Source organism: Micromys minutus, assembly GCF_963924665.1.
Source record: "Micromys minutus genome assembly, chromosome: 13".
In the NCBI taxonomy this organism is placed as follows: Eukaryota; Metazoa; Chordata; class Mammalia; order Rodentia; family Muridae; genus Micromys; species Micromys minutus.
Window position 1 is genome coordinate 11060260 of NC_137982.1, and position 27545 is coordinate 11087804.

Below are 27545 nucleotides of genomic sequence, written 5' to 3' on the forward strand. Positions count from 1 at the left end.
ACCATCAGTCTCAGCTGGCCTCTGTGTTTCCTTAGCTGTGAATGGTTTCCTCTTAAGTGGGAAGAAACTGGGGAAGGAGAGGGCAAAGTTAGATAGAAGTCATGCAATGCAGGCTCCGAGGGAAGCTGGGGTGATGGCGCATTGTCACCTACAGACCAGGCTATCTGAGCAGGCCTGACCTAACCCTCTGAGACCTCTAGAAGTCTGAGGCACAGGAAAAAAAGCAAGTGGTACTTAGGAGTCTAAACTAGGTCCACACTTCCCAGTGATAACCTGAGGAATGAAGGAAGACTCAAATCCTGGCTCCTTTGGAGAGGGGAGAGGGTCTGAAAAAAATAAAGGTGCAGAAAGAAATGGAAGTGTCAGCCACCAAAGGGGCTAGATACAAGTGTTGCCCCGGGACAGAGGCAACCAGTCAACAGGCGACAACTTTGTACAACAAACTAAGATTGCTCAACATAGCAATAACAAAACAGAAAGAAAAAAAGAAAAAAAAATGTTATTTAAAAAACCCCAAAAAACAAACAAACAAAAACCAGCTAAAAGAGTACTTCAGTTGGAAACCGCCACAAACTTGTTAGTTCATGCTAGGTGTTTTTTTGTTGTTTTGTTTAGTTTTATTAGACTAATTGGACGTATGAGAAGGGGGCTGCACGCACCACAGAAAAATAGCTCTCACTGTAGCACCTGCTGTAAGTCAGACCACATGCGGGGTCTCCCGTTCCACACTAGGGTACAAGGGGCGACCGCGCCCAGTCGGTCCCAGTGGGAAGGGAACCCAGATGTCTCCGAGATCCAGGACAGATACCCGCCTCCCCCGCGGGCCGCAAGGCCCTCCCTGCAGGGCGGTCCCCAGCTAGGGCGGGATGGGACGGCCGATTACTTAAAGGTTGGGGCGAGCAAGGGGCCGCGGCCAGAGCCTGGGTCCTCACCGCCGCCATGGCTCCGTACGGCTCCCTGCTGCACTGCGCGCTGCTCGTCCTAGGGCTGAGCGCATTGTCGCCTTCCCATGCAGCCACCGCATCGCGGGGCAGGGCCCAAGAGAGGGCGCCCCAAAGTCGGGTGTCTGAGGCGCGGGTGAGTGCCCGGGGTGTCCAGGCTCCCCGAGTAATTGTCTATTGTAAGTTCTTGCAGATACAGCGCTAGGAAAAGGGGAGTAATTCAGGTGTAGAATGGAAAAACTGTTTTGTTGCTTTGTAAGTATGTCTTGCGGCTTCGGGGGCTCCTGGGGGCGGGTGGTGGGACCCGGGGTCAAAGCTGTTCCCTCCCTGCAGGCTAACCTCACCTTGGCCGGATCTTTCCCCAGTACTGATTCGGTCCCCGTCTCCTTTATCATGTCTAATTACTGTCCTTCTTGCTGGTCTTTCTCAGTCAGATTCCTCTGCGTTTGCTATTTGTCGTGTCCGTCCCCTCCCCGCTGTTTTCTCTGTGAAAGTCTGTGGACAGAACTGTTCTTTTCTCTCCTCTCTACCCGGACTCTTGTCTCCTCCCCTCCCCGACCCCTTCATTTTTTTTCACTCTTTCCCCCTTTATGTTCTCCACTGTCCTCTACCCAGCTGAGTTTTTCTCCTCAACCGCTTCTGACTTCTCCTGCCTGTCTTGTGTTCCAACCAGACCTTCCTCTGTCTGGGGTAACCTGCTGACTTCCCTCCTTAGGTGCAAACCTAACATCAGTCCCATTGGCACCCCCAGAGCATGTCTGGCACCCCCAACCCTCTCCTAACAGGTTCTCCTGCAGACTTCAGGCTCCATCCCTACCCCCTTTCCAAGGCGTGAAAATTTGGTGGGTGGGGTGCTGGGGGCGGGGCAGGAGGGAGGAGGCAGGCAGCTCAGGAGGCCACTTGGACCCACTAAGCCACTCCTTTCTTGGGCTGTGATGGAAGGGGGCTGAACTGACCCCACCCCTTCCAAGGAGCAAAAACAAACAGGACATGGGACCTAGGATCAGGCCGCTTCCCTTTTGATCCTCGGTTTCCCCATTTGCAGGGTAGGGATGGATAATGGGTTCTAAGCCATGAAGGTGCTGGAAGAGAGCACCTGGGGACCAGGAGATTGGCCACTGCCATCTGGGAGCATGAATCCACAGATGCAGAGAGTACCTTTGGACAGCCTGCCCCTTTGTGCCTTAGCTGTCCCCCCAAAAAGGGAGGGCTCACTCTGCCTTCGCTGTCACATCACCAAGTAGGAGAGCAGAAAGGGAGACAGACAGCCTGGCCTAGCCAGAGCTGAAGACTAGAATAGATGTTTTCCTAACTCCCAGAAAGGGGTTGATTCTCCTCTACTATAGGGAGAGCGTGAGGCTCAAGTGAGTCACTCTTGGTGCTGGAACCTGCCTTCCCTCATGCCTGGGGTCTCCCCTTGCTGAGGCCCACACTTCTGCTCAAGTTCGGTCCTGTCTCTCTGCAGCCCAGCACGATGGTGGTGGAGCACCCCGAATTCCTGAAGGCAGGGAAGGAGCCCGGCCTGCAGATCTGGCGTGTGGAGAAGTTTGACCTGGTACCTGTGCCCCCCAACCTCTATGGAGACTTCTTCACGGGTGATGCCTATGTCATCCTGAAGACAGTGCAGCTGAGGAACGGGAATCTGCAGTATGACCTCCACTATTGGCTGGGTGAGGGAAGTGCCCCTGCTCAGCCCCGCCCCACCTCCACTATTGGCTGGGTGAGGGAAGTGCCCCTGCTCAGCCCCGCCCCACCTCCACTATTGGCTGGGTGAGGGAAGTGCCCCTGCTCAGCCCCGCCCCACCTCCACTATTGGCTGGGTGAGGGAAGTGCCCCTGCTCAGCCCCGCCTCACCTCCACTATTGGCTGGGTGAGGGAAGTGCCCCTGCTCAGCCCCGCCCCACCTCCACTATTGGCTGGGTGAGGGAAGTGCCCCTGCTCAGCCCCGCCCCACCTCCACTATTGGCTGGGTGAGGGAAGTGCCCCTGCTCAGCCCCGCCCCACCTCCACTATTGGCTGGGTGAGGGAAGTGCCCCTGCTCAGCCCCGCCCCACCTCCACTATTGGCTGGGTGAGGGAAGTGCCCCTGCTCAGCCCCGCCCCACCTCCACTATTGGCTGGGTGAGGGAAGTGCTCCTGCTCAGCCCCACCCCACCCCCAGACTCCAACAGCATTGCCATACCTGGAATCTTTGAACTGAATCCTCTATATGTCAAGCCTTTCTCAGTGGTTTCATGACACTACACTCTAGGGCCAGCCTGGACAGTTCAGATCCTAGCTCTGCCTCTTGACCTGTGATCTGCCCTTTGGCAACTCACCAGTGGATTTTTTTTTTCCTTTTTCTGTAGAACGGACACACTGACGGGTATGCTATCTCAAGTTTTGTAGATGTCACGGAGATTCTACATTCCCCTCACCCCTGGACCTCCCACCAACCCCCCCCCCTTCGTGCTTCCTTGTCTCAGCTCCAGTCAGTCCTTCACTTCAGAGCTAGGAGCCTAGAGCCTCTGACACTGGCTCTGATCTGTTTGTTTTAAGGGCTCCTTATTATACAGATGGAGTAGCTGAGGTTCCCAGAAAGCAGGGAGGTCAGAGTGGGCTGTTGGCTCTGCCTGCCTCCTCCCCTAAGGGCCGAGACCACCTTCTGGAAGCCCGTCTCATGCTGCCCTTGTGTTCCCTAGGCAACGAGTGCAGCCAGGATGAGAGCGGGGCTGCCGCCATCTTTACTGTACAGCTGGATGACTACCTGAACGGCCGGGCCGTGCAGCACCGCGAGGTTCAGGGCTTTGAGTCGTCCACATTCCAAGGCTACTTCAAGTCTGGACTTAAGTACAAGGTGGGTCTGGTCAATGGCAGGGCTCCCAGTCTTTCAGCCTTGCAGAGAGATGGACAGACAGGCCGGGTGTCAAGCTTCGGAGGCTAGCAGCCGGGAACCCTGGGGTCCTTACCGCCATGGTCTTGGATGAGCTTTTTTATTCCTTATCTTACAATGAAAAGATTCTCTACAGCCTGGTAGAGTTTTCACAGCATTGCAGTGAGCTCACGGGAGGCCCTCTCACATCGGCCCAGGGAATGTGCCAAGTCCTGATTCTGCACTGACCTGGCACCAGGGTTGTTGAGGCTTTGTTGGCAGAGGGAGGGCCCTGTGATACGTATTTGACAGATCCCTCTTCCTGATCACCATCCCCATCATTTTCCTCTTGAACTTGGACTTTTACAAGTCGTGTCCCCCCCACCAAGCTTTCAGCCACAGCAAAATCAAGCTGGGAACCCAGGAAACTGAACCCCAATATGCTGTGCAACCTCTAGCCAGCCCCTTCATACCCAGGGCCTGCCTTTCCTCTCTGGTTGCTGGTGAACCAGTTATACCTGCCCAGGGCCAGGGAGAGGATGTGGTGAAGAGAGAGCTGGGAAATATCCCACATGGGGCTTGGCTCCTTGAAGTGCTCAAGAGAAGCCAGATATTTGTGAAGCTCAGCTCTCTTTGTGTAGGGCTAGAGAGGGGATCACAAGTTTATGAAACAGATGAGCCTCGATCTCTCATTTTATAGGAGCTAGGGCAACTAAAGTACAGAGAGTTGACCGAGTAATTGGACTAGGGATATAGAGTCAGTTAAGGCAGGGGCTAAGACCAGAACCACATTGCCTGCCTGTGTCCCAGTGTTGTCCCCACCAAGCCACCCTGTTTCCCATGACTGGGTTCTAAGGAGGACACATGCTCTACCCATGTCCCGGACCCTCTCTGGGCTTCAGACTCCTCTTTTGTCATTGCAGAAGTGACTCCTTCTTTCCCAGGTGAGAGGCAGGGATTGAGTGGTGGAGTGTGTCTGTGAGACTTAGATAACAAGGCAGGGTGTGTCCTGGAGCAGCCGCCTAGGCTGGGTGGGGCTGGGCTGCCTTCCCGGTGCTCTCCTCAGCTCTATTTGCTGAGTTACCGTGGCTGAGCAGCCGTTCTTCCTCCTGCTGTTGTCTGGGGTCCTTGCAATCCTGGGAAAGAAGAGATGGGAAGCCTAGCCCTGGGCTGCAGAAAGACCCATATAGTCTCTCCATTGACTATTCACTTAGCAGACGGTTTCAAACTCCTAGATCAAGCTGGGCAGAGTGGTACGCACTTTTTGAAGCCAGAATTAAGGAGGCAGAAGATCAGGAGTTCAATGTAATCTTCTGCTAGATACTGTGTCTGAGGCCAAGTTATGTACACACTGTGTGTGTGTGTGCATATACACACATGTGCGCACACATAGACACACGGACATGCGTACACATGCACACAGGCTGGTACACACATGTATATGAAGGAACGAGAGGAAGCAGACAGATCTGTCTCACTTCCACTTGTGGCTGTCATCCTGCAGACGGTACTGGGAACGTATATGACCTTGTTTTATCCCTGAAGGTAACCCTGGGAGGAGACCCAAGGCTCATAAGGGTCACACAACTGTCCGTGGTGGAAGCTGTGTTCAAGCCCAGCCCCGCCCCAATCTGTCAGGTTCTTCACTGAGCTCTGGGGGTCCAGGTGAGGCAGATGGCTTCCGTTCTGAGGATTTGAGGGTACTGGCAGGAATCGGAAGTCCACTGAAGGCAGGAAGGAGGAGGGGAGTCCACAGGATTCACATGGTCAGCCCTCATGGGGCTAAGTTACCTGTTGCTTTGGGAAAAGGTGAGCAGATAGGAATGTGTCATGAACACACGGGCAGATTACCTGAACATTGCAGAGCAGGCAATGGACACCCAGGTTTGAAGTGGTAGGTTCGACACGCTGAGGCTTTTCTATGGGGTTCCATTTCATTCTCGCTGTTGCTGTTAGGGTGTCGGTGATAGTCCCATTTCACAGATGGGAAGGCTGAGGTCCTGTGGAATGAACCTGCAAGCTAGTAGGATGGATGTTCTTACATCGCGTGCCTTCCACGGAATGTGCTATGTACTGTACTCAGTTCATGTCAGACCGCTAGGTACTGGCTAGTACTGACTCCATTGTGTAACTGAGGAAAGTGTGGTGCTCCCGCCCAGGGTCACACAGCTGGAGAGTCACGCAGAGAAAATGCCGACTCAAGTGTGAAGGGTCTAACGCAGCCCAGAGCCAGCCCAGAGTGGATGTCTTGAGTCCCTGACCCTCCATCTTAGCCCTGTGAGGCTTATCACCTGCATGTCTAACTAGCCACTCCTAGCTGCTCCCATATCAAGGGGATTTTCTGGAATGTTCTGGACCATGCTCTGAGATCTACTTGAGAGGTAGACCCTGATCAGGGCTCAGATTTGTGCCTTCAGTCATGAAGGAAGCTGGCCCCTGGGGACAGATGAGACCCACAGCCAACCCTGTTTACCACCTTCCTGCCTGTCCCCAGGCCGCCCCCGCACTTGGCTGGCTCAGACCAAGGCTCCCAGCCTCCCGACCCTCATCTATTATAGATGCGAAGGAGCCAGGGTTGTCACACAAGACGTGTTTCTATGAAAGCCTCCTGGGAACCACTTGTGTCTCGGAGTCAGAGAAGGGGCAGAGAGGGGGCGTGGAGCGGGCAGGGAGAGCTGTGTTTATTGTTGTTACCCTGGTCCTTCCTCAGTCACTGTCCTGAGTGGGGGTGGGAAGGGTTCTAGTCCCTTATCACATGCCCTCCCCTTCACCTTCACCCAGAGCCCTGACCCTCCACCCCAGAAAAGGTTGGGGAAAAGGTTTAAGTCGTTTGCTTCAAGGAAAGCTGGGTCAATGAGTCTCAAGAGCCCCAGACTTCGAGACAGAGTCCAGACATCCTCTGGGTCCTTTGTGTGGAAGGTGCACATTCCAGCCTCGCCAAGGAGATTTTCAGGTTTGACGTTTTAGGGTTTTCTCATGGACGTATTTAGTGCCCTCCTCCCATATCTCAGTAGCCGAGTAAGTCAAGCTTGATATACATTAGCCAAGACTGAGAAGCAGCCAGCTCTCTGAAGTGAAGGACCCTGGGATCCCACCCCTGTAGGCAAAGACCAGATGTGGTTGGTCACTTCAGTTCTTCCACAAACCTCTCTCTCAGCCTCATGACATTAATTCAGAGAGTGGCCACTTAAACAGCTCACCCTGTGGAATTTTGTTCAAAAAATTTGAAAATGATCTCTTTCTCTCTCACCAAAAATTAGACAGCAACAATCAATCCTTTTATAAAAAAAAGTTTAAAAGAAGTAATAGAAAAAAATTCTAAAAGTTCCTATTCTTTTTCTTGGAGATCCACTGGTGTCTTCTGAGAACTAGCTTTATTTATTGTGTGCATGTGTATATGTGTGTATGTATGTATGTATGCGTATATATATACACGTGTGTATGTATATATGTATATGTGTATATACATATGTATGTGCATGTATGTATGTGTATATATATGTATGTGTAGCTATGTGAGTGTGTGTATGAGTATATGTATGTGCATATATGTGTGTATGTATATGTATATACATGTGTATATGTATGTATGCATATATATTTGTGTATGTGGGTATGTGTGTAGGTATGTGTGTATGTATATATATGTGCATGTGTATATACATATGCATGTGTATATATGCATGTATGTGTATGTATATGTATGTACATGTGTATATGTATGTGTGTATGTATATATATGTGAGTATGTGTATGCATGTGTATATATATGTATGTGTATATATAGGTGTGTATATGTGTGTATATGTGTGTATGTATATATATGTGTATGTGTATGCATGTATATATATGTGTGTGTGTGTGTATATGTGTGTGTGTGAGGGGTGTATCTCTCCAAGTGTTATTCTCTGGGTCAGCAGCAATGAATAGAATACATCAGGACTCTCAGGCCACCAGATTCTTGGTGCCTCATGCCATGACTGTTCCCGTCTCAGAGGCTGGCTGTTGTGAGTCCTTATGGACAGCGGTGTCCAGCCTGACTGCTGCTCAGTCATCTGGCTCTGGGGTCCTGTGGTGACTGTGGAGGAAGCACAGGGTGCTAGGGTATGCTGCCCAGTGTCTGCCCCTCACCTCGTTCCCAGATGCCTCAACCTTGCCTCCTTCAGCCCTCACCTCATTCTTGGGTCTTAGGCATCATGGCCACCCGAACTCAGGTTTATTCTTCCTATGCTGGGAAAAGTTCCTGGCTGTCTGCCAACTTGTGTAGCCCTGCCCCACAGTGAGGTCATTCCACCCAGAGGCACCACTCTGCCTCCTGATGGACAGTGCTCTAAAGGAAAGCCTTTCCCTCCCACACCAAGAAAGGACACCAGAGGGCGCTCCAGCCCCCAGAAACTCGAAACTGCTTGTACCTGGGCCTAAGATCTGATAGTGGGAGGAAGAACATGATTTTGCAGGTTCCAACACACTGGTTTGATCCCGGCAGCACTGCCCATCCCACTGTGAGAGCTTGGGCGAGTCCCTCCATGTGTGGGCTCTTCTCTTGTCTGTGAAATACATGTGGAATGCGTGTTGTAGTGGGTATGATCATGTGACAAACATGTCCATTCCACTTGCTGTTACTGTGCCTAACAGGAGCCTCCTAAAATGGCTGCCTCTGCCTCTTTACTCCCATCAAGAGTGTATGGCTAGGGTCAGTGCAAAGAGAGGGTCAGACGGGGTCTTGGCTGGGGTGGTCTGAGAACCTAGAGAAGCCTCTGGGCTTCTAGCCCTGCGGTGTGTGGAACAGGGAGACACATGAGACCCACAGCAGGGAACAATCTGGAAGCCTTGGGTGTGCCACAGGCTTGCTGAGCTTGCCTGAGGAAATCACTTCTCTGGGCTTTGACTTACGCTGGGCAAAGTGAGGGCAAGTAAGGTGGAGGGCTGGTGAGCGCCTAAAGCTGGAGACATCCCAGACAGCTTCCTTTGGCTTCCTACTGAAACAAGGGTGTGTGTGTGTGTGTGTGTGTGTGTGTGTGTGGCTGAAGGATGGAGGCGAAGCCCGAGGCTGAGTGAGGGGAGGTGGCTATTGAAAGACATCCACTGTAAGGCTGTCCCTTTCCTCTACCCGCATGAAGGCTCATTAGGATCCGTGGGCTTGTGGTACCCCCGCAGGAGGAAGGGGACAGGATGATGTGGGCTGGGGGTGTCCAAGACGATCTTCAGAGAACCTCGCAGGATGGGAAGGACCGTAATGAGTTGGATTAGCACACTACCAATGAGTGTCTTGCAGAACAGGCGCTGGAACGGGGTGAGGTGGAGAAGAGTGTGGTGGGCTAGGGAGAGACTGTGAAACAGGGCAAGCCTGGGTGTTCACCACAGGAGACTTTGGGATGTTCGTGTTGATTGTGTAATGGTCAGTGTCCGCGAGTAAGGAACATCTCCTACACTTTGATGAACGCCTTCCTTGGAGAAGAGCTTGTGTAGTGCACCACAGCATGCTCCCTGGGGAATGCTGGTTTTGGAGAGGGATGTTTACAGTCCTTTGATCCAGGAAGTGGCTCCAGGGCCCGGAGTGTTAGGTTTTAGTTTTAGTTTTAGGTAGAGTGTTAGGCTCAATGGGATGTAGTGTGTAGGGAATCTAACTTCTTAGCCATGTGATTTTGGTAAATGTTATCCATTTTTCTGAACCTCAGAAAAGAATGTCTCAGTATCAGACACAGTAACAGTGAAAGTCCTGGGTTAGCTGAGCATCTGTCCATTGACCAGAAGTTTCCTTTCCTCAGTTCTGGGCCCCCTTTGTATCTACTTCACCAGACCTCCTCCCCTGGACTAACACTGTCCCCCTTGACCTGACAGAAAGGAGGCGTGGCATCTGGATTCAAACACGTGGTACCCAATGAGGTGGTGGTACAGAGGCTCTTCCAGGTCAAAGGACGTCGAGTAGTCCGTGCCACAGAAGTACCTGTGTCCTGGGACAGTTTCAACAATGGAGACTGCTTCATTCTGGACCTGGGAAACGTGAGTCTTGCCTGCCCTTTTCCAAGTTCCAAGTTCACCACAGGTCTGACTCGGGGAGGGTAAAACACTTGTGAAAGGAAGTGCATGAACACTTGGGGGATAGTGACCAGAGGCCAACAGATGTGTCAGTCAGACAGGTCTAGAATGGATAAATCTGGTGGTACTATATTCCCACATGTAGACTCAAGTTTGTCTTGCAAGTGAGCATGCATGGATCTCGGGTGCTCCGCAAGAGCATCCAGGGCTCCTGAGCTGCCTCTTCGGCCTCAGCATAGTTTCTTGTTGAAGTGATACAGCAAGCTCTGTTATAATCCCAGCTGCTGTTCTGAATTTCACCCGGGGAGTCTACCTGCCCAACTCCTAACTGTGGGTCAAGAAACAAAGCGCCACAGCCCCCTGCAAAGTGCTGGTTGTTTCTCCCAGTCCCTCTGCCCCGAGGGCAGCCATGGGAACTCTCAATAGGGTAGACCCGGTTTAGACCCCCCCCTCCCTTTTCTGCACATTTCTGAAATTTTGTGCAGGAGGCCTTTCTCTCTTATGGCGAATTCTTTTTTTTAAACCTTGCATATCTGATATTCCTCCATATTGTTGGGGTTCACTCACTCTTGCTTTGTAAGAGTCAACTCTGCCGGGACCCAGGTGCTCCATTGTTCCTGTTGCTGATGGACACTTGGGTGGCCTCTGGTTTGGGCTGTTCTGAGCATTCCGACACTTCCGTATCACACTTCATCCCTGAAGGGATTCAGGGCAGAAACTCAAGAAGGAACTGAAGCAGAAACCACGGAGGCACACTGCTTACCTGCCTACCTAGGGAAGTTGCTGCCCACAGTGGGCTGGGGCGCCCGCATCAGTGACCAATCAAGACAATCATTCATAGACATGGCCACAGGCCAGTCTGATTTGGGCAATTCCTCTTCCCAGGTGACTCTAGGTTGTGTCACAATGTTGACAGTAAAAATAACTATCATGTAGGCAAGATGTAGGTCAGAAACGCTAAGGATGCTGCAAACAAGTGGTGCTTGCAGTTCTGCTTCCCACCAGCAGGGGTCTCTATAACAGAAGCGCAGGGATGACATAACTTGTAAGTAAGAATTGATTTAGGTTCACAGGCTGGGGAGGGGGAGATCTGGCAGCACTGTCTGGATACTGACTGGGTGCTTTATAAAATGGCCAGTGTAGACAGGCAAATGGCTATGTGTAAACCAGTCAAGATACAGAGGTAAACTGATACAGAGGAAAAATTGAACCCCTGAAAAACATTAATCCTGCTAGTCACCTCACAACCGACAGAGGTCTTTTCCCCCACCACTGCCGCTATGCCACCAGACTTTAACACGACCTCCAGAGGAACAGGTCATATGCGAGCCACAGCAGCCAGCAATCTAGATGTCATTGTACAATCAGTATCCTTAAATGCAGATCACTCCGTCGCCCTTGGGTGATGTGTGCTCTGTCAGCCCTCACCTGGGCAAGCACAGGCCCACGGAGAGCGTGTGCACAGCCCCAGTCTGTGTGCTGACATTCTGCGTGGGGGGCTTGTGCAGAGGCTGGACCCTGACTTCCCGGGGGCTCTGTCTTCTTACAGAATATTTATCAGTGGTGTGGCTCCAAAAGCAACAGGTTTGAAAGGCTGAAGGCCACACAGGTATCCAAGGGCATCCGTGACAACGAGAGGAGCGGACGTGCCCAAGTACACGTGTCTGAAGAGGGCGGAGAGCCGGAAGCGATGCTCCAGGTGTCTGTGGGGTGTGGGTGGGGTGGACAGGGGCCAGGTAGTAAGGCCCCTTCCCTGCCTCTGAAGACCTTGCTCTGTTGTTTCTTTGTTTTGTTTTGTTTTGTTTTGTTTTTTAATCTGGTCTGAACATTTAGGGGGTGGGAAGATAGCTTCCTGATAACTTCCCTGAGATCTGAGCTGGAATCTCAGGGTGTGAGGCATGCTGGGAGTGCACGTCACAGCCTTCAGCAAAGAGGGCCGAGTCTTCCAGAGAAGCAGGCCAGGAAAGAGGTCCTCCCAACAATCCTTGAGGACTAGCTGCCAGTACCCTCTCCTGACGAGCATGCTTATTTATAGCTCCTTCAGTTAACTGATGGGTTTGTCAGCTCAGCTACCAGGCTTTGAGAATCTGCCAACAGAGTCAAGGCTCCCCAGGAAAAGGAGGGGCTAGTTCTGATTTTTTTGCGAAGGGATTTTATGGGGGAAAGGATCCAGACACCAGGGATAGTAGCAGGGATGGAACAGAGCAAAGGGAAGCTCTGTAGCGATGACAGCTGAGGCTGACCGGCTCCTGACAGCAGCGGAGACAAGTGAGCCGGTCTTTCCAGATCTCTGTTGTTTTTTTCTGTGAACACGGAGTGGTGAGATCCCCTCCAGTCCTGGCTAGAAGTTTCCCAATTGTCTTTGGCTCAAGTGCTCAAATGCAAAGCAGATGGGGGAGGTGGGGGGTGGGGAGTGGGGGTGGGGATTCAGCCTGGGGGTGGAGCACAGGGAGGGAAGGACAGCTGGTGGGTGATGTGAATCTCAGGAGTAGATTCACGATGTCAGGGCCAGGCAGGTTCCATGTGAAACATGAACATGGCTGTCCGTGAAGCCTGGCCTCCTGGGGCGCTCCCTCAGAAGCCCCATGTTCATGGCCACTCTTCCACCCCACTTTGACACCTCCTCCAGGTGCTGGGCCCCAAGCCAGCTCTGCCCGAAGGTACCGAGGACACAGCCAAGGAAGATGCAGCCAATCGAAAGCTGGCTAAGCTCTATAAGGTGAGCCCCAGGGTCGGCCGGGAGGCAGGAGGCCCTGTTCTTTCCAGCTACCCTGGCTGGGAATTAATGTCTCAGGTCCCAGTGTGTCCGTTATTATGCCGAAGCCAGAGCGTAAGAGGGGATCCTGGGCTCTTCTGGACCATACAGCACTTGGTTCCCTGCTCCTTCCCTGCAAAGTAGAAGCAACTTTTGTTGTGGTGGTGGTTTGCTTGGGTTAGGTTTGCGAGATTTCTTACTGTTATTTGTTTGACGGGATCTGGTCTTATTGGACAGCCTAGGCTAGCTTTGACCTTCATGCCTTAGCCCTCTAAGTCCTGGGGTTACCGGTCACCACTGCTGTGTCCAGCCAGAGGGTCATCTTTGTGAAATTTTGTAGGATTTCTGGGAGTCTGAGCTGGGGTGCTGGTGATGACACTGTCTAAGGAAAGCATTACACTACAGAGCCAGGCAAGGGATGATGTCTTCCTTGTGTGCGTTTGGGTCTGCTTTTCAGTTCTGAGGCGATTGTTGGGCCTTGGCTTGTGCACACTAGGCAGATGCCAGCCCTTGGCCCTTCCGTGTCTTTATAGAATCTGGGGTGAGGGTCATGGGCTTTGCTGTGTGGCAGTCCCCAGCTCCCAGATCTCCCTCCCCAGGGACTCAGAAGTCCCTGCTTACCCAGAGTGGGTCTTGTGAAATTTGGGTAGTGGACAACTCTTGTTTCTAAGTTGAACTAATTCTTTATGTTGGAATTTCTTAGATGTATAGAAATATTGCAGATAGTTCATAACCCTTATCTGGTTTCTCCTTAGCCTAATATAAGTAAGCAGGCACATTTGTCAGCTAAGCGACCAAGACTGGTGAATGCAGGCCACCAATGATAGGTGTGATTCTGTTTCTCCCAAGTTTTGTCCCCAGCATGGTCCAGTCTGGCATACCATGCTTGCCTGTCGACATTTTTTTTTTTTTTTTTTTTTTTGTTATTCATGGTTTCAAAAGCTACATCTTCTCAGAGGCCCCACACTTTTACTTAGACAGGGTCTCACATATCCTGGGCTGGCCTTCAACTCTCTACTAGCTAAGGATACATTTCTGGTCTTCCCGCCTCTACCTCCTTCTAGGACCGCAGGTGTGCACCGCAACCCCTGGTTTATGTGGTGCTGGGGGAATAGAAGCTCTCAGGCTTTGTGCATGCTAGGGCAGCACTCGACCATGCTAGGGCTACGCGCTGAACCTCAAGCTCCTCCTCCCCCCTTCCACCCACCCACTCTCCTGCTCCAGGTACAGGAACATCCGTGTTGCATGCGAGGTGAAGAGCCGAGGAAGGCTTGGCTGTGCTGCGGAGCTGGGTGGGCCTGGACACTGATCCTCCCCTCTCCTACCTCTGGTGCCCACACGCCCCCTTCTCTGTCCCCACAGGTCTCCAACGGTGCGGGTAGCATGTCAGTCTCCCTCGTAGCGGATGAGAACCCCTTCGCCCAGGGCGCCCTGAGATCCGAGGACTGTTTCATCCTGGACCATGGCAGAGATGGGAAAATCTTTGTTTGGAAAGGTATGGGGAGGATTCTAGGTTTCTCCTGTCACCACAGGCTTCTAGGATCTCAGTCCCAGGGAGGACAGAGCGCTGGAGGCTGCTGGGACAGTGAAAGCAATCAGCATTTTAAATCAGTGTCACATATATATGTGGATCTAGTGCTTCCTGGGCCCAGCATGCTGAACGGGGTTAAACAGTATGTTATTGGAAGGGAAGGGAGGGAAGTGGGTAGAGACAGCAGGAACTTGAGAGGCTCCCAGGGCTGAGTTGACTGTCTAAGGGATGTGAGCATAGACTGGCCAGGGCCTTGCCTGACTCTTCAAGGCTCTCAAGGGCTGGAGCAGAGGCTAGGCTGCGGCTACGGAGGATGATCTCGCCTTGAAAGGAGGCTTCTGTGTAAAATGTGCAGCCTGGGTGTCTGCACAGATTCAGCAAGCTAATTTCCTATGACCTCCCTGAGACCCCTGTTTCCTTATATACGAGGGCACAAGTCAGCCATGACCCCTGTGACTTAAGGCTTCTGTGTGGATTAAATGCAATTATCCACGAACCTGTGTTCAGTAAATCAACCACAGTGGTTGTCACGCTGTTACTGGCCAGGAGAGGGGGAGCGTCTTGGAACTAGCAACCCTCGGCACTTAGGGGTGATGCTTCCTGGCTATTGTCTAAGTGTGAGGAGAGCAGGCAAGTGGGCTGGCTAGCCCTCCCCAGGGACCTCTGCTGCCAACCTTGCACTGTTCCTCTGATTTCTGACAGGCAAGCAGGCCAACATGGAAGAGCGGAAGGCTGCTCTCAAAACAGCTTCTGACTTCATTTCCAAGATGGAGTACCCCAGGCAGACTCAGGTGAGGGTCTGATGCTAGGCATGTTCTGTAGGGGTGAGGGATGGAGAGGGTACCCCATTCTTCTTAGGGACTAGCCAGCACCCAAGGCCCCCTAAGACCCCTGCTAGGGAGCCTTGTCACATCCGAAGCCTCTCCTCCCTTTCCAGGTTTCTGTCCTCCCAGAGGGCGGCGAGACCCCTCTCTTTAAGCAGTTCTTTAAGAACTGGCGGGACCCAGACCAGACGGATGGCCCCGGCCTGGGCTACCTCTCCAGCCACATTGCCAATGTGGAGCGCGTGCCCTTCGATGCTGCTACGCTGCACACCTCCACCGCCATGGCCGCCCAGCATGGCATGGATGATGATGGAACCGGCCAGAAACAGGTAATCGGAGCCACAGGTCTACAGCAGAGGATCCCACAGCCCAGGCTCAGGCACTGGTCCCGACACCAGCTGAAGGATGTCATGGGGCTTATCAATGTAGCCAATGTGGGGAGAACAAGAAAAGGGGTCTCAAGACCTCCCCGCCCCCAAGTCCATCTTCACGGCGTGGACATGAGCTTTGGGTTTAAATACAGAGAGAGTTGGGGCTAGATATGAATCAGCAGCCTTGGGCCAAGCATGGCCTGGTTAATCACCGCATATCAGGTTCAGAAGGCGAGGCCAGCTTGACTCCAGGGTGTTGCCCCACCCTCTTGGATATTCACCATCACTGGAGGCGACCAGCCCCTCAAGAGTAAGCAGAGATTTAGGACAATGACTTATCTGTGTGCCTTTAGCCTTGAAGGTGCAAAGACAGGTGTGCTTGGTGTGCAAGACTTCCCTTAAGGAAGTAACATGTTCACAAGCAAGTGACCCAGAACATGGAATCCTCTGAATTCCATGTTCTGGCTTCGGTTGGCCTGGGAGCCAGTGCTTCCCAACAAAAAGCAGTTTTAAGTGCTTGTTAAGTATCACTGTGTCTTGACTGGCTCAGTCTAGATGCCTCGCCTCCTTTCCGTGTCTTCCTCCCAGACAGCTATGGCCGGCCCTCTGCCGCCCCGAGGGTGTTTCAAGTTTTCACCACAGTTGGGATGCAGGAGAGTCTTCACTTTCACTTGGTTTGTTTTTTGGCAGCAAACATCCCCTGAGTACCTACTGTGTGCCAGGCTCTTTGCCAGGCTCCCAGACCCCATCTTCTTCCTAAGGATCACCTGGGAGGGAGGGGAGGGATCACAGCCACAGCAGAGTCTTGAAATCTGTTGTTCTGGGAGTTGAAGGAAAGCTCTGGGATTCTGTGGGAACACAGAAAGGGTGTGGGGCTGGGGTGGCTGGGATTGGCTATCACAGTAGGAATAGGAGTTTGCTGCGAGGGAGTAGGGGGCACATTCCAGGCAGGGCCTGCTATTTGAGGAGGAAGGTGCCTGTGGCATTCTCAGGAGGGACTGTGAATGCAATTCATGGGGTACGGCAGTAATAAAATATTTTGGGTTTTCTTTTGTTTTTAGTAGATTTATGACAGATTTGGTTCTGTGCTTTAGAAGCCCACCATAAGAATAGATAGGAGGCAGAAACGTGAGCTGGAACATCTGGGAGTGAGGGTCTTTGTGATTGGTTAGGGAGAGAAGATGAAGCACTCGGGATGCAAGCGCAGAGGTGGAGGTGGGTTTGTAGATGCTTAGGGCCCAGAGTCCATTCCAGGACAGTGTCCACTGTCTCCCTAAGAGACGTAGTGACAGTCACCATTACTGTCGTGGGTGCTGTTCTTTCCTTGCTACTGGACGGTGTGTAGAGAAGGCAGCAAACGCATTTGGTAGACGGAGAGTTGAGCCTGGTCATTTTACGCAACCTCTCTGAACCTCACCTTCAAAATTCCACGCTGGAGGCTCAGTGCCTCCACTTTACCCCCAGGTGTCGCTGCAGGGCCTCCCGATGACTGGTTGCTAGCGCTGTCTGTACAGATCCGCCTGCAGAGGGGTCACTCTGAGGCCACCCAACTATGGCCCGGATGAATGAGATGACCCATAAAATTTATAGGGAGAGTGGAAATATTGGTGATTTAAGGCCGGTCCTGTTAATAGCAGTTGGCCATGATAGAGCCAGCTTGTGGTAGGGTCGTCGTGGTATTTTCATGACTAGAATTTAAGGTTTGACACCGTTTAAGGCTGTTGTCACCATCACTATTCAGGTGAGAAAACAGAGGGGGAGGGGCTTAGGTTTGACTTGGGCCTGGCTCAATCTTCTAATCTAGAGCTGTCTTGTGGGGCTCTTCAGGGGGAAGAACAGGTCATCTGGCCAGATGTGGTGGGAGGAGCCAGAGCAGGAACCCTGGGATCGTACCCTGCTGTGCCTCTCCATGACTCTGTGTGCCAGACAAATTATTTAACTTTGCTTGGGCCTAGACGACACCCACTCCCATGAAAATCTTGTCCCGTCTCTACACTGTCCACTATACTGGGGTCTCCAGCTCACCCAGGGTGACAGAGAGCACAGTGCAGTGTCTGATCTCAGCTCTGCCTCCGCAGATCTGGAGAATCGAAGGTTCCAACAAGGTGCCAGTGGACCCTGCCACATACGGGCAATTCTATGGAGGTGACAGCTACATCATTCTGTACAACTACCGCCATGGTGGCCGTCAGGGACAGATCATCTACAACTGGTGAGGACCCTGGGTTGTCTGCTGGGTCTTAGGGGGAGTGTGGGGCCATGACTGTGTCTAACATGCAAAGAGAAGAGACTGAGTTGATCTGAGGGAGTCTGGTGTATAGAGGTCTGAGCCATACCTTGATGGGACCCATACTTACGCAGAGTCACAACCCTGAACTTCTTGTCATCAGAATATAACTTAGGGACAGAAACACACCTGTCCTGTCCCTAAGTTATATTCAGCAGCTCCTGCCAGGCAGTGCCAAGTGCTAATACCAATTTTCCTTCCAGAGGCTTTCATTGTAATAATTACAGATTATCCTGTAATACAGAAATATGTTTTATATATATCAACATATATATATATATATATATCAATTACAATAATTTTTTAAATAATTGTTTCACAGCAAAGCATAGAATCACATTGCTCCAGACCCAAAGCAAAGCCCAGAGGTGCCTTTCTGAACTTTTCGTTACACCTGTGACTCATCCGCCAAGCCCCACCCTTTCCTCTTGAGCAGTTTGGCAATTTTATTTATTCTTTTTGCATAATTACTGGAAGGATGTATAATGTAAGCACACGCTAAGTGCATTGCCCTGTAGCTGGCCTTTTGGCTTTTACCTTCCTGGAAACTGACAGCTTCCTGATGTGGGTGTTTGTCTAACAGCCATTCCTTTGGGTTGCTGTACCATGGTTTATTGACAAGCTCCCACACCCATGCATATGTGGTTGCTAGTCCACTGTGCCATCAGCATTCATGACGGTTAGCAAATAGGTGGGTGTTTAGAGATGTTTCTATGGTGAGTTCCCAGGACTGGATTGCTAGACCTATTTCCCCAGCTAGTGCTTGGGCCTTTCATATCCCTGTATTCCTGCCAGCTCCCTGCTGGAGACCGTGATCCGGGGCCCACCTCAGCAGACTGTGTTGTTAAACTCATGGATGCTTGCCAACCTGATAGTTTATAAATCGGTATCTTGTTAGACTTTAAATTTGCATTTTTGGGTCAAGGTGTGGCTCACTGGTTTGCATACTGGTGGCTCTGGAACCCTCCTTAACTACTGAAAAACAATAAGAAACTGGTGTCCCTGTTGGTAGACAGACTTTTGTCTGAATAATAGTTGTCACACTTCTTCTCTGTTGAAGTTTTCATTTTGAAATAACTTTAGACCCATTGAAGCAGAACCAAACCAAACCAATCAATCAACCAACCAACCAACCAACCAACCAACCAACCAACCAACCAAAACAAAACGAGAAACCCTAGTCAGTTCTCACGTAGGTTCTGCTCCACCTGCTTTTCTTCACAGCCTCGGCTGCTATGGGCCAGCTGATGCAAGGCTAGGCATCTGTCCGTGCACATGTCTGTGCACCTACCTGTCCATGCACCTGTCTGTGCAGCTGTCTGTTAACCAGCTGATGCAAGGCTGGGCATCTGTCTGTGTCTACTCTGTGTCACCAGATCTCTATTACTCAGCCTTTCCTGGCCCAGGCCCTAATCCAAGATCCCGTGGAACATCTCTAGGGCTTAGAACCCCACAAGGGGTCCCCTCAACCTTCTGGGATTGGGACACAACAGCCTGTCCTTTTCCTTTATGACCATAAATCCATGAAGAGTGATAAATGCTCAGGAGTCATGTACAGGGACTGTTTGGCAATCCCACACTTTTAAAAGCATCTGCTACAATTCAGTTTTATGAGGCAGGGTTTTTCTGTGTAGCCCTGGCTGTCCTAGAACTTATGCTATAAACCAGGCTGGCCTTGAACTCACAGAGATCCACATGCCTCCAATTCCCGAGTGCTGTCACTAAAGGCATGCACCACCATTGCCTGGCCGAGAGCATCAGTATTTTAAAGCTAAATACAGATATCATTATAGCAGGGACAAGGGGATGCTGAAGTTTGAACCCAGAGCCTGGTACATGTTCGGCAAGCCTCTGCCAGTGATCTATAAATAAGCCCTACAGCAAGCAGATTCATGGGCTGCTAGAGGTCAGGGCTCTATGGAAACTAGAGCTGTGTCTCCTTCTTCTAGGCAGGGTGCCCAGTCTACCCAGGATGAGGTTGCTGCTTCCGCCATCCTGACTGCACAGTTGGATGAGGAGCTGGGAGGAACTCCTGTCCAGGTGAGCCAGAGCAGTACCTCTTAGGGCTTCAGTCAGGGCCTTGACTGTCTACTCACTTAGCTGCTTGATTATCCATACATTCATCCATGCATCTGCTCACTCACCCACTCTTCCATCCATCCATCCACCCACCTACCCATCACCCCTCCATCTATTCACTTATCATTCCACCCACCCATCCATCCATTCACCCATCCATCTATCCACCTACCCACCCACCCATCCATCCATCATCTATTCATCTATCCATCCACCCACCTACCCATCCATCATCTATTCATCCATCCATCCATCCATCCACCTACCCAACCATTCATCCATCCATCCATCCATCCATCCATCCATCCATCCACCCACCCAACCAACCATCCATCCATCTATCCATCCATCCATCCATCCACCCATCTACCCATCACCCCTCCATCTATCCACTTATCTATCCACCCATCCATCCATCATCTATTCATCCATCCATCCACCCACCTACCCATCCATCCATCCATCCATCCATCCACCCACCCAACCAACCATCCATCCATCCATCCATCCATCCATCCATCCACCCACCCAACCAACCATCCATCCATCCATCCATCCATCCATCCATCCATCCATCCATCCATCCATCCACCCAACCATCCATCCACCCACCTATCCATCCATTCACCCAACCATTCATCCATCCATCCACCCACCCACCCATCCATCCATCCATCCATTCATCCATCCATCCATCCATCCATCCATCCATCCATCCACCCAACCATCCATCCACCCACCTATCCATCCATTCACCCAACCATTCATCCATCCATCCACCCACCCACCCACCCATCCATCCATCCATCCATCCATCCAGCCAGCCAGCCAGCCCTCCATCCATCCATCCACCCACCCATCCATCCACTCATTCATCCATCCATCCATCCATCCATCCATCCATCCATCCATCCACCCACCTATCCATCCATCCACCTATCTATCCATTCATCCACTCATCCACCCATCCATCTATCCATCTGTCTATCTACTCACCTACGCACATGATACACATTTATACAGGGCTTCTATGCACTAGACTTAATGTCAATATCTAGATATATAGGCACTGTCCTTACAGGGCATTGTCTCCATGCCCTCCCTTGGTTGTCCAGCAGGGGATGACAGTTGATCCCTGCAGAGCACATGTAGGATGAGGAAATACATGTGCTGTGTTTAGATCTAAGTAAGAAGACAGGCTAGGGACAGGGGAGATTTGGGAGTTGGGATCACATGGGGGGTACAGTGGTGCCTCCAGAGCTGAAAGGCTCTTTGCATCGCCTCCACCCTCCCATGTGTCTGGGACTGACATCAGCATTCTGGAAGAATGTACTCAAGTAACTGGTCCTTCCTTTTAAGGTTATGTTTATAAACTTGGGCTTCCTTGGTTCTTGGACCAGACTCAGGGGCTGCAAGGCAAGGCTTCACAGGGGAAGATGGTGGGAAACCAGCACCCAGGGGACCTGGGCAGTGACATCATCTCCAGCTTTCTCCTCTCAGTACCATGGTGTTGTAGAGTCATGATGCTTGCTGCATGGTGCTCACAACAATAGTCAGACGCAGTGTGGTAGCCTTACTGGAGGAATGGTCCAGAACCACATCCAAGAAAAAAGAAAAGAAAAGCTGACTTTCTCCTTTCCCACTGCCAGAGCCGAGTGGTCCAAGGCAAAGAGCCTGCACACCTCATGAGCTTGTTTGGCGGGAAGCCCATGATCATCTACAAGGGTGGCACCTCCCGAGATGGTGGGCAGACGACTCCTGCCAGTACCCGCCTCTTCCAAGTCCGAGCCAGCAGCTCTGGAGCCACCAGGGCTGTTGAGGTAATGCCAGGTTCCAGAACATGGGCAAGTCTGCCCTCCTAAAATCTTCTAGGCCCAATGAGTAGACCCCCAGTAGCCTGGGGTTGGGTGGGCCTGGGTGGGAGGATGAGGAAGATTTTCAGAGCTTCCTGTCCCGGCGGCCCCTTCACCTCTCCAGGATTCCTCACACACTTTCCATCACTACCTTCCCTAGAACTCATTCTGTGCAGCCATGACACCGTTTCTGATTCCATTCTCATAGACTACTATGGTCTTGGCCCTGTGGAGAATTATTCCATTACTGCCTTTGCTTTGAAATACAACTTTGGTTAATTCAGCCCCAAATTCCAGAAAGTTCTTCCTCACACAGTGCATCTGAGAAGCATGAAAATTAGCCAGACCTTTCAGTCTCCAAACTCTGCTCTCCGAGTCTGTCCAGCTGCAGGGTCTCCTGGCTGTAAGGAGGGGGCAGGGTTATTCTGGCTCCTCATTAGCTGAGTGCTGTCTGTCCCACCCACCTCCAGGTGATGCCTAAGGCTGGTGCTCTGAACTCCAACGATGCCTTTGTGCTGAAAACCCCCTCAGCTGCCTACCTGTGGGTGGGTGCAGGAGCCAGCCAGGCCGAGAAGACCGGTGCCCAGGAGCTGCTGAAGGTGCTGCGGGCACAGCACGTGCAGGTGCAGGAAGGCAGCGAGCCAGGTGCGAGCGGGGACCCACCGATCGCCACTGCCCCAAGGCTCCAGCTCCACATCCGTCTCTGGTGCCTTCACCCTCGTGTGGTGATGGAGTGAGGGTGGTAGCCAGTGATGGACAATCTTCTGTCTCCTGAAGAAAGGGGAACTTGGCATGGGTGGTCTAAGAGGGCCTCGGGGGATGATGGACATTTCCTAGGAAGTCTCGTGAGAGCAATGAATGAGAGAGTCAGAGAGGCCACTTGCACCCTCAGATCTATAGAGAGGATGGCCCCACTGCAGCCCTCAGCCCTCTTTCTGCTGATACTCAGAACCCCTCCACCCCACCCCCACCCACACACTTTCTTGGTATCTCACAGAAGCGGTGAAGGAAGCTTGCTCTATGTGTTCTCTGCCCATGCGTGCGTGCGTGGACATGCAGCCTCCGTCCAGCAGATGCCTCTATTAAGATGGGTGTTCTATACCTCCCAACCCAGTTTGGTGGCTGATGGTCCCTGTGGCTTTGGAGGACTTGAAATGTGGCCGGTGGGAATGAGTGGACATGAAGAAGTTGTATCTTTGATGGTGATACATATCTTTAGAAATGGCCACAGACAGGCAGAGCACACATAGACGTCAGGTGATGTAGAAAGAGCGTGGGCATTGGGCTTCAAAAAGATTTGCCTCCTGGATTTTCCTCTCCCAGGCTGTGTTGGGTGAATTGCTGTCTCTGGGCCTCTACCACCTCGTGTGCTGAGTGGAGCTAATTAGCCCCACCCTGTAGTGTTGGTGACTCAGTGCCTGGTCTCCTGCCAGCTTATGGATTATGGGTGTGGCACTAGGAACCTGATAGGTTGGTGAATTGTCAGCAAAGCCGATGATCTGGGATTGGGGTTGTCCCTCTTTGTCCGATGGTGCAAATGGCTCCAGCTGCCATGGGAAGTCTTGAATGCCCTCATGAGGACAGAGAAACGGGAAGAAGATAACTACCTGCTTGTTCTCCCCAGACCTTTCTTCCCCTTTTCTTCCATCCTGAGCCTCTTGGGATCCTTGAGTGAAAAACAGCCAGCTAGATTTGGGCACAGTTTGGTCTGGGGTCTGGTGAGATGTGCTCCTGGGGCAAGGGTTTCTCTTGGCAACTGATGTGATCTCCCCTCACAGATGGCTTCTGGGAGGCTCTGGGTGGGAAGACTGCCTACCGCACATCCCCCAGACTTAAGGACAAGAAGATGGATGCCCATCCTCCACGCCTCTTTGCCTGCTCCAACAGGATTGGACGATTTGTGGTGAGTCTGGAGGTGACACCACACCTTGTGCCTAGGGTTCAGGGGTCAGAGCCTGGAGAAACACTTGATGGCCCAGAGCAGGGAAAGGGCCACTGAAGGCACACCCTCTCCTTAAACTCATCCTGGGAACTGATGGGGCTGATGTTCCTTCCTTGACCCCCCTTTAACCCTTCCCAGATCGAAGAGGTTCCTGGCGAGCTTATGCAGGAAGACCTGGCTACTGATGACGTCATGCTCCTGGACACCTGGGACCAGGTGAGTGAAGAAGAGAGACAGAGAAGATCTGGGTAGAGGGAGAAGCTGGACTCTTAGCTCCAAGAAGAGCCACCACAGGGAGGACATAAAAGAGGCAACACCAGGTGCTTCTGGGAATGGCTGCAAGCCACACCCTCTCTCTGAACCTTCCTGTAACATGGAAGTGGTGGGACCTACCTAGCAGATACATGGCCGTTGGGGTGTGCTTGGCACCCTAGAAACCCAGGTCACATAACCCTACATCATGTTATTCTCCCCTAGCTCCAGGGGAGTGCGAATCCTGGCTTTAAATATGTCTTTGTAGAAGGTTGAACTTAGTAGTGTGTTGTGTGCAGGTGTAAACTTCCCAGTGTGATTTGGAGGCTTGAAAATGTAGCTGCCGAGCTCTGAGCCCTCTTGTGCCAACTGCTGGGATAGCTGCTGTGGAGGCCCCAGTGGGATGGCATCATTCATTCATTCATTCATTCATTCATTCATCCAATATCAGTTGATGAATATCTATCTGCACAGTGCTCTGTGTTGAGGATGCTGAGAGGGAAAGATTGCATCAAGTTGACCTCTATCCCCCTTTGAATCTATTCCCGTGGGAATGTCAGCTCAGTAACTCTTCTAGCAAGTGTCTGTTCCCAGCATCCTCCAGGCTGTAGATGGCTGAACACAAAGTCCCATGTCTTTCTCCCATGAGGCACCCTTGACACAGCTCAGGGGAGGAACAGTGTTGGCAGCTTGAACGATATGACTGCTGTCACTGACTTAGCAGCCAGTGACATTACCTGCTTATGCACCTCCTCCGCGGTCCTCGGTCAGTGTTTCTTAGCATCACTCACTGTCTCCTAAGAAAAATGCTAAGTGTCAAAGGGACACAGGACCAGTCCTGACTCAGAAGGCCTTCCAGTTCTGTAAGGAACACACTTGTCAATAAGGAAAAGCCATCGAGCCTGGCTTTTTCTCCTCTGAGGCATTTGATAAAATCGATTGCCACTGGAAAACGGCAGTCTGGTTATCTTGAGAGAAGCGTAAAACTAGGTGGCAGAGCTGGGGAGATGGCCTAGTAGAAAGTACTCGCTACCCACACATGAGGATCTGAGTTCAGGTCTTCAGAACCCAAGGAAAAGCCGAGGGTGATGGGTGTGTCATGCTCCTGAGGAAGAGGGGTGTTGGGAAATCAGAGGTAGGAGACTCCCCAGAAGCTCAGGGGCTAGCTTATCTGGCTACATCACTATGAACAAGAAGATCCTACCTCAAACAAAGTGTAACGCAAGGACCCACAGCCAGGGTTGTCCTCTGACCTCCATGTGCGCAATGTGGCTCAAGTACACATATGTACACACACACACACACACACATACATACACACACACACATACATACACACACACATACATACACACACATACATACACACATACAAACATACACACACATATACACACACATACACACACATACATACACACACATACATACACACACAAACACACACATACAGACACATACATACACACACATACACACACATACATACACACACATACATACACACATACAAACATACACACACACACATACACACATATACACACACATATACACACACATACACATACATACACACACATACATACACACATACACACTTACATACACACACGCATACACACATGCATACATACACACACATACACACACACTTACATACACACACGCATACACACATGCATACATACACACACATACACACACATACACACACATACATACACACACAAACACACATACACATACACACACATACAGACACATACATACACACACAAACACACACACACACATACGATGGTGTGTAAGAATCAACAGAGGCTTTTATATGTCATAAGTCTCACAGTGACCTGGGCTTTTCATTACAAGCTTTACACACATGTCAGTCAAGATGGGCATTCTAGAGCATTTGTTGAATGGATGATGAAGAATCTGTCCACTCATCTGTTGAATGAATGCGTCTACACCTTTAAAGGTGTGACTTGTGAGCTCTTAGGGCTTTCCAACAACTCTGCCACTGTTTTGCAATGCTTGTGAGTATGCAGGCTGGGATGAGAAAACATGAGGAATGGTGTAACCTGAGTTAAACTGGACCTTCCCACCAAAGGGACACCCCTTCAGCTTCATCCCAGTGAAGGTGATGGCCCAGCTCCCAGATTCTCCTGTGTTTCAGGAGAAGTTGAAAACCCAGACTCTTATGACATCATTGATAACTAACTTGGGAGACAATGCTATCGCAGGCCAACACATGAGAATGACAAACACTCAGTGCTTTGCAGCGTATTCCATGCCCTTCCAGATACTGTCTGAAGGCTCTTAGTGGTGGAGAGTTTTGTCTTTTGTTGGCACCCAGGACCTGGCTCCACCTTGGTTCTTTATGAGGCAGTGACTGTTGCTGGCACCTTACGTGATTTCATTTTCACTTCTCACCTCCAGATCTTTGTCTGGGTTGGAAAGGACTCTCAGGAAGAGGAAAAGACAGAAGCTTTGACCTCTGGTGAGGACCCAAGGGGGGGGGCGTCTCTGGTTGTGGGGGGGTGGGTCTTAGGCTGTAGTTGGGGTGGGGGTCTTTGGCTGTGGGTAGGTAGGGCTGGAATTTTTTGGCTGAGGTTGAGTCTTTGGCTGTAAGTGAGGGTGCGGTGTGGGCCTTTGGATGTGGGTGAGAGTAAGATAAAGGTTGGGGGTTGGTAGGAGCAGCTTTTCCTGCTGTTCTAGGAGTTAGCATCGGTGGGAATGGGAACTTCCTGCTCATAGTCTGACCTAGGGTCCTACTTGGGGTGATATCCCAATAGTTGTTTTGGGGGACCAGAGGCAACCAGTTCATAGACAGAAAGTTTACTTTGGAAGTTTCAGCCTGGGGTTGGCTAACTTCCATGACTGAGCCTGTGTGAGGCATCGAGGTGGGAGGTGTGTACAAAGTAAAGCCATGGAGACTTGGAGGGGAGATGACAGCATGGGGTTTTCACCTTCATCACCTTCAAGGTGTCGCTTCAGAATGCCTGAGGGCTTACTGGGGAAAGAAGGAATCCAGGAAAGCCCATGTCTAATTCCTAGCATGCCCAAGGGATTCCTTTGTTAGGGACCCCAAGTAGGAAAGCAGGATCCTGGAAGCCATTCTAGAGGCTGGGAATCTAAGAGCAGTTTATTTAATATCTTTTAACCACCAGGGGGGAAATGATACACGCAGGGAAGGGCTGTGGATGTCGTGAAGCAGGAATTTGTTCTTCCTGTGTTGGGGGAATTTATGTGGGATCTTTGTCTGTATTCAGTGTTGGTGATCAGTGGGGCTATTCTCTCCCTGAGGAGAGCACACTGAAAGCCCCTGGGTCTCCTTCCCCTTGTGTGTCTGCAGCTAAACGGTACATTGAGACGGACCCAGCGAATCGCGACAGGCGGACCCCCATCACTGTTGTTAGGCAGGGCTTTGAACCTCCTTCCTTTGTGGGCTGGTTCCTCGGCTGGGATGACAACTACTGGTCTGTGGATCCCTTGGACAGAGCCTTGGCTGAGCTGGCTGCCTGAGTAAGGACCAGAGCCACCAATGTCACCAATCAGTGCCTTTGAGGGTTGGCCATCTTCCAAAGAGATCATATGGCAAGCAGGAAACTATGGTGTGCGCGCGAGTGTTTTTGTTTTATTTTTTACGGTAGCTAAAACAAGCCCTGTGAAAACTCAGGGCCTTTACAGAATTTCTTCAGATATCTGTACTTTGGAAATTAAACCCAATAAAAGCTTTTTGAAGTGTGTTCTCCCCAGGTGTTTCACTGCTTTCTAAATTCTATGGCTCTGGACTCTCCCAGCTTATGACCCTGGTGATC

The 27545-nt window shown here is 51.2% G+C and overlaps 1 protein-coding gene across 1 annotated transcript; it reads left to right on the forward strand.

The window, feature by feature from the left end:
• The first annotated feature begins 900 nt into the window (after nucleotides 1-900).
• Nucleotides 901-27473, forward strand: GSN (gelsolin). The gene is made up of 17 exons (XM_080927515.1): nucleotides 901-1077; nucleotides 2407-2611; nucleotides 3622-3776; nucleotides 9633-9794; nucleotides 11380-11529; nucleotides 12460-12549; nucleotides 13948-14080; nucleotides 14819-14907; nucleotides 15054-15269; nucleotides 17390-17523; nucleotides 19548-19638; nucleotides 21327-21497; nucleotides 22001-22175; nucleotides 23309-23433; nucleotides 23611-23688; nucleotides 26164-26224; nucleotides 27080-27473. The coding sequence occupies exons 1-17, from the start codon at nucleotides 940-942 to the stop codon at nucleotides 27247-27249; spliced, it is 2343 nt and encodes a 780-aa protein (XP_080783641.1). The 5' UTR covers nucleotides 901-939; the 3' UTR covers nucleotides 27250-27473.
• The last annotated feature ends 72 nt before the right edge of the window (nucleotides 27474-27545 follow it).

Excerpts from the sequence above, each read along its gene's own strand:
- GSN (XM_080927515.1), top strand. The coding sequence starts at position 940 with ATGGCTCCGTACGGCTCCCTGCTGCACTGCGCGCTGCTCGTCCTAGGG. Across the intron at positions 17,524-19,547 it reads GGACAGATCATCTACAACTG|GCAGGGTGCCCAGTCTACCC; the intron begins GTGAGGACCCTG and ends TCCTTCTTCTAG. Across the intron at positions 23,434-23,610 it reads ACAGGATTGGACGATTTGTG|ATCGAAGAGGTTCCTGGCGA; the intron begins GTGAGTCTGGAG and ends AACCCTTCCCAG.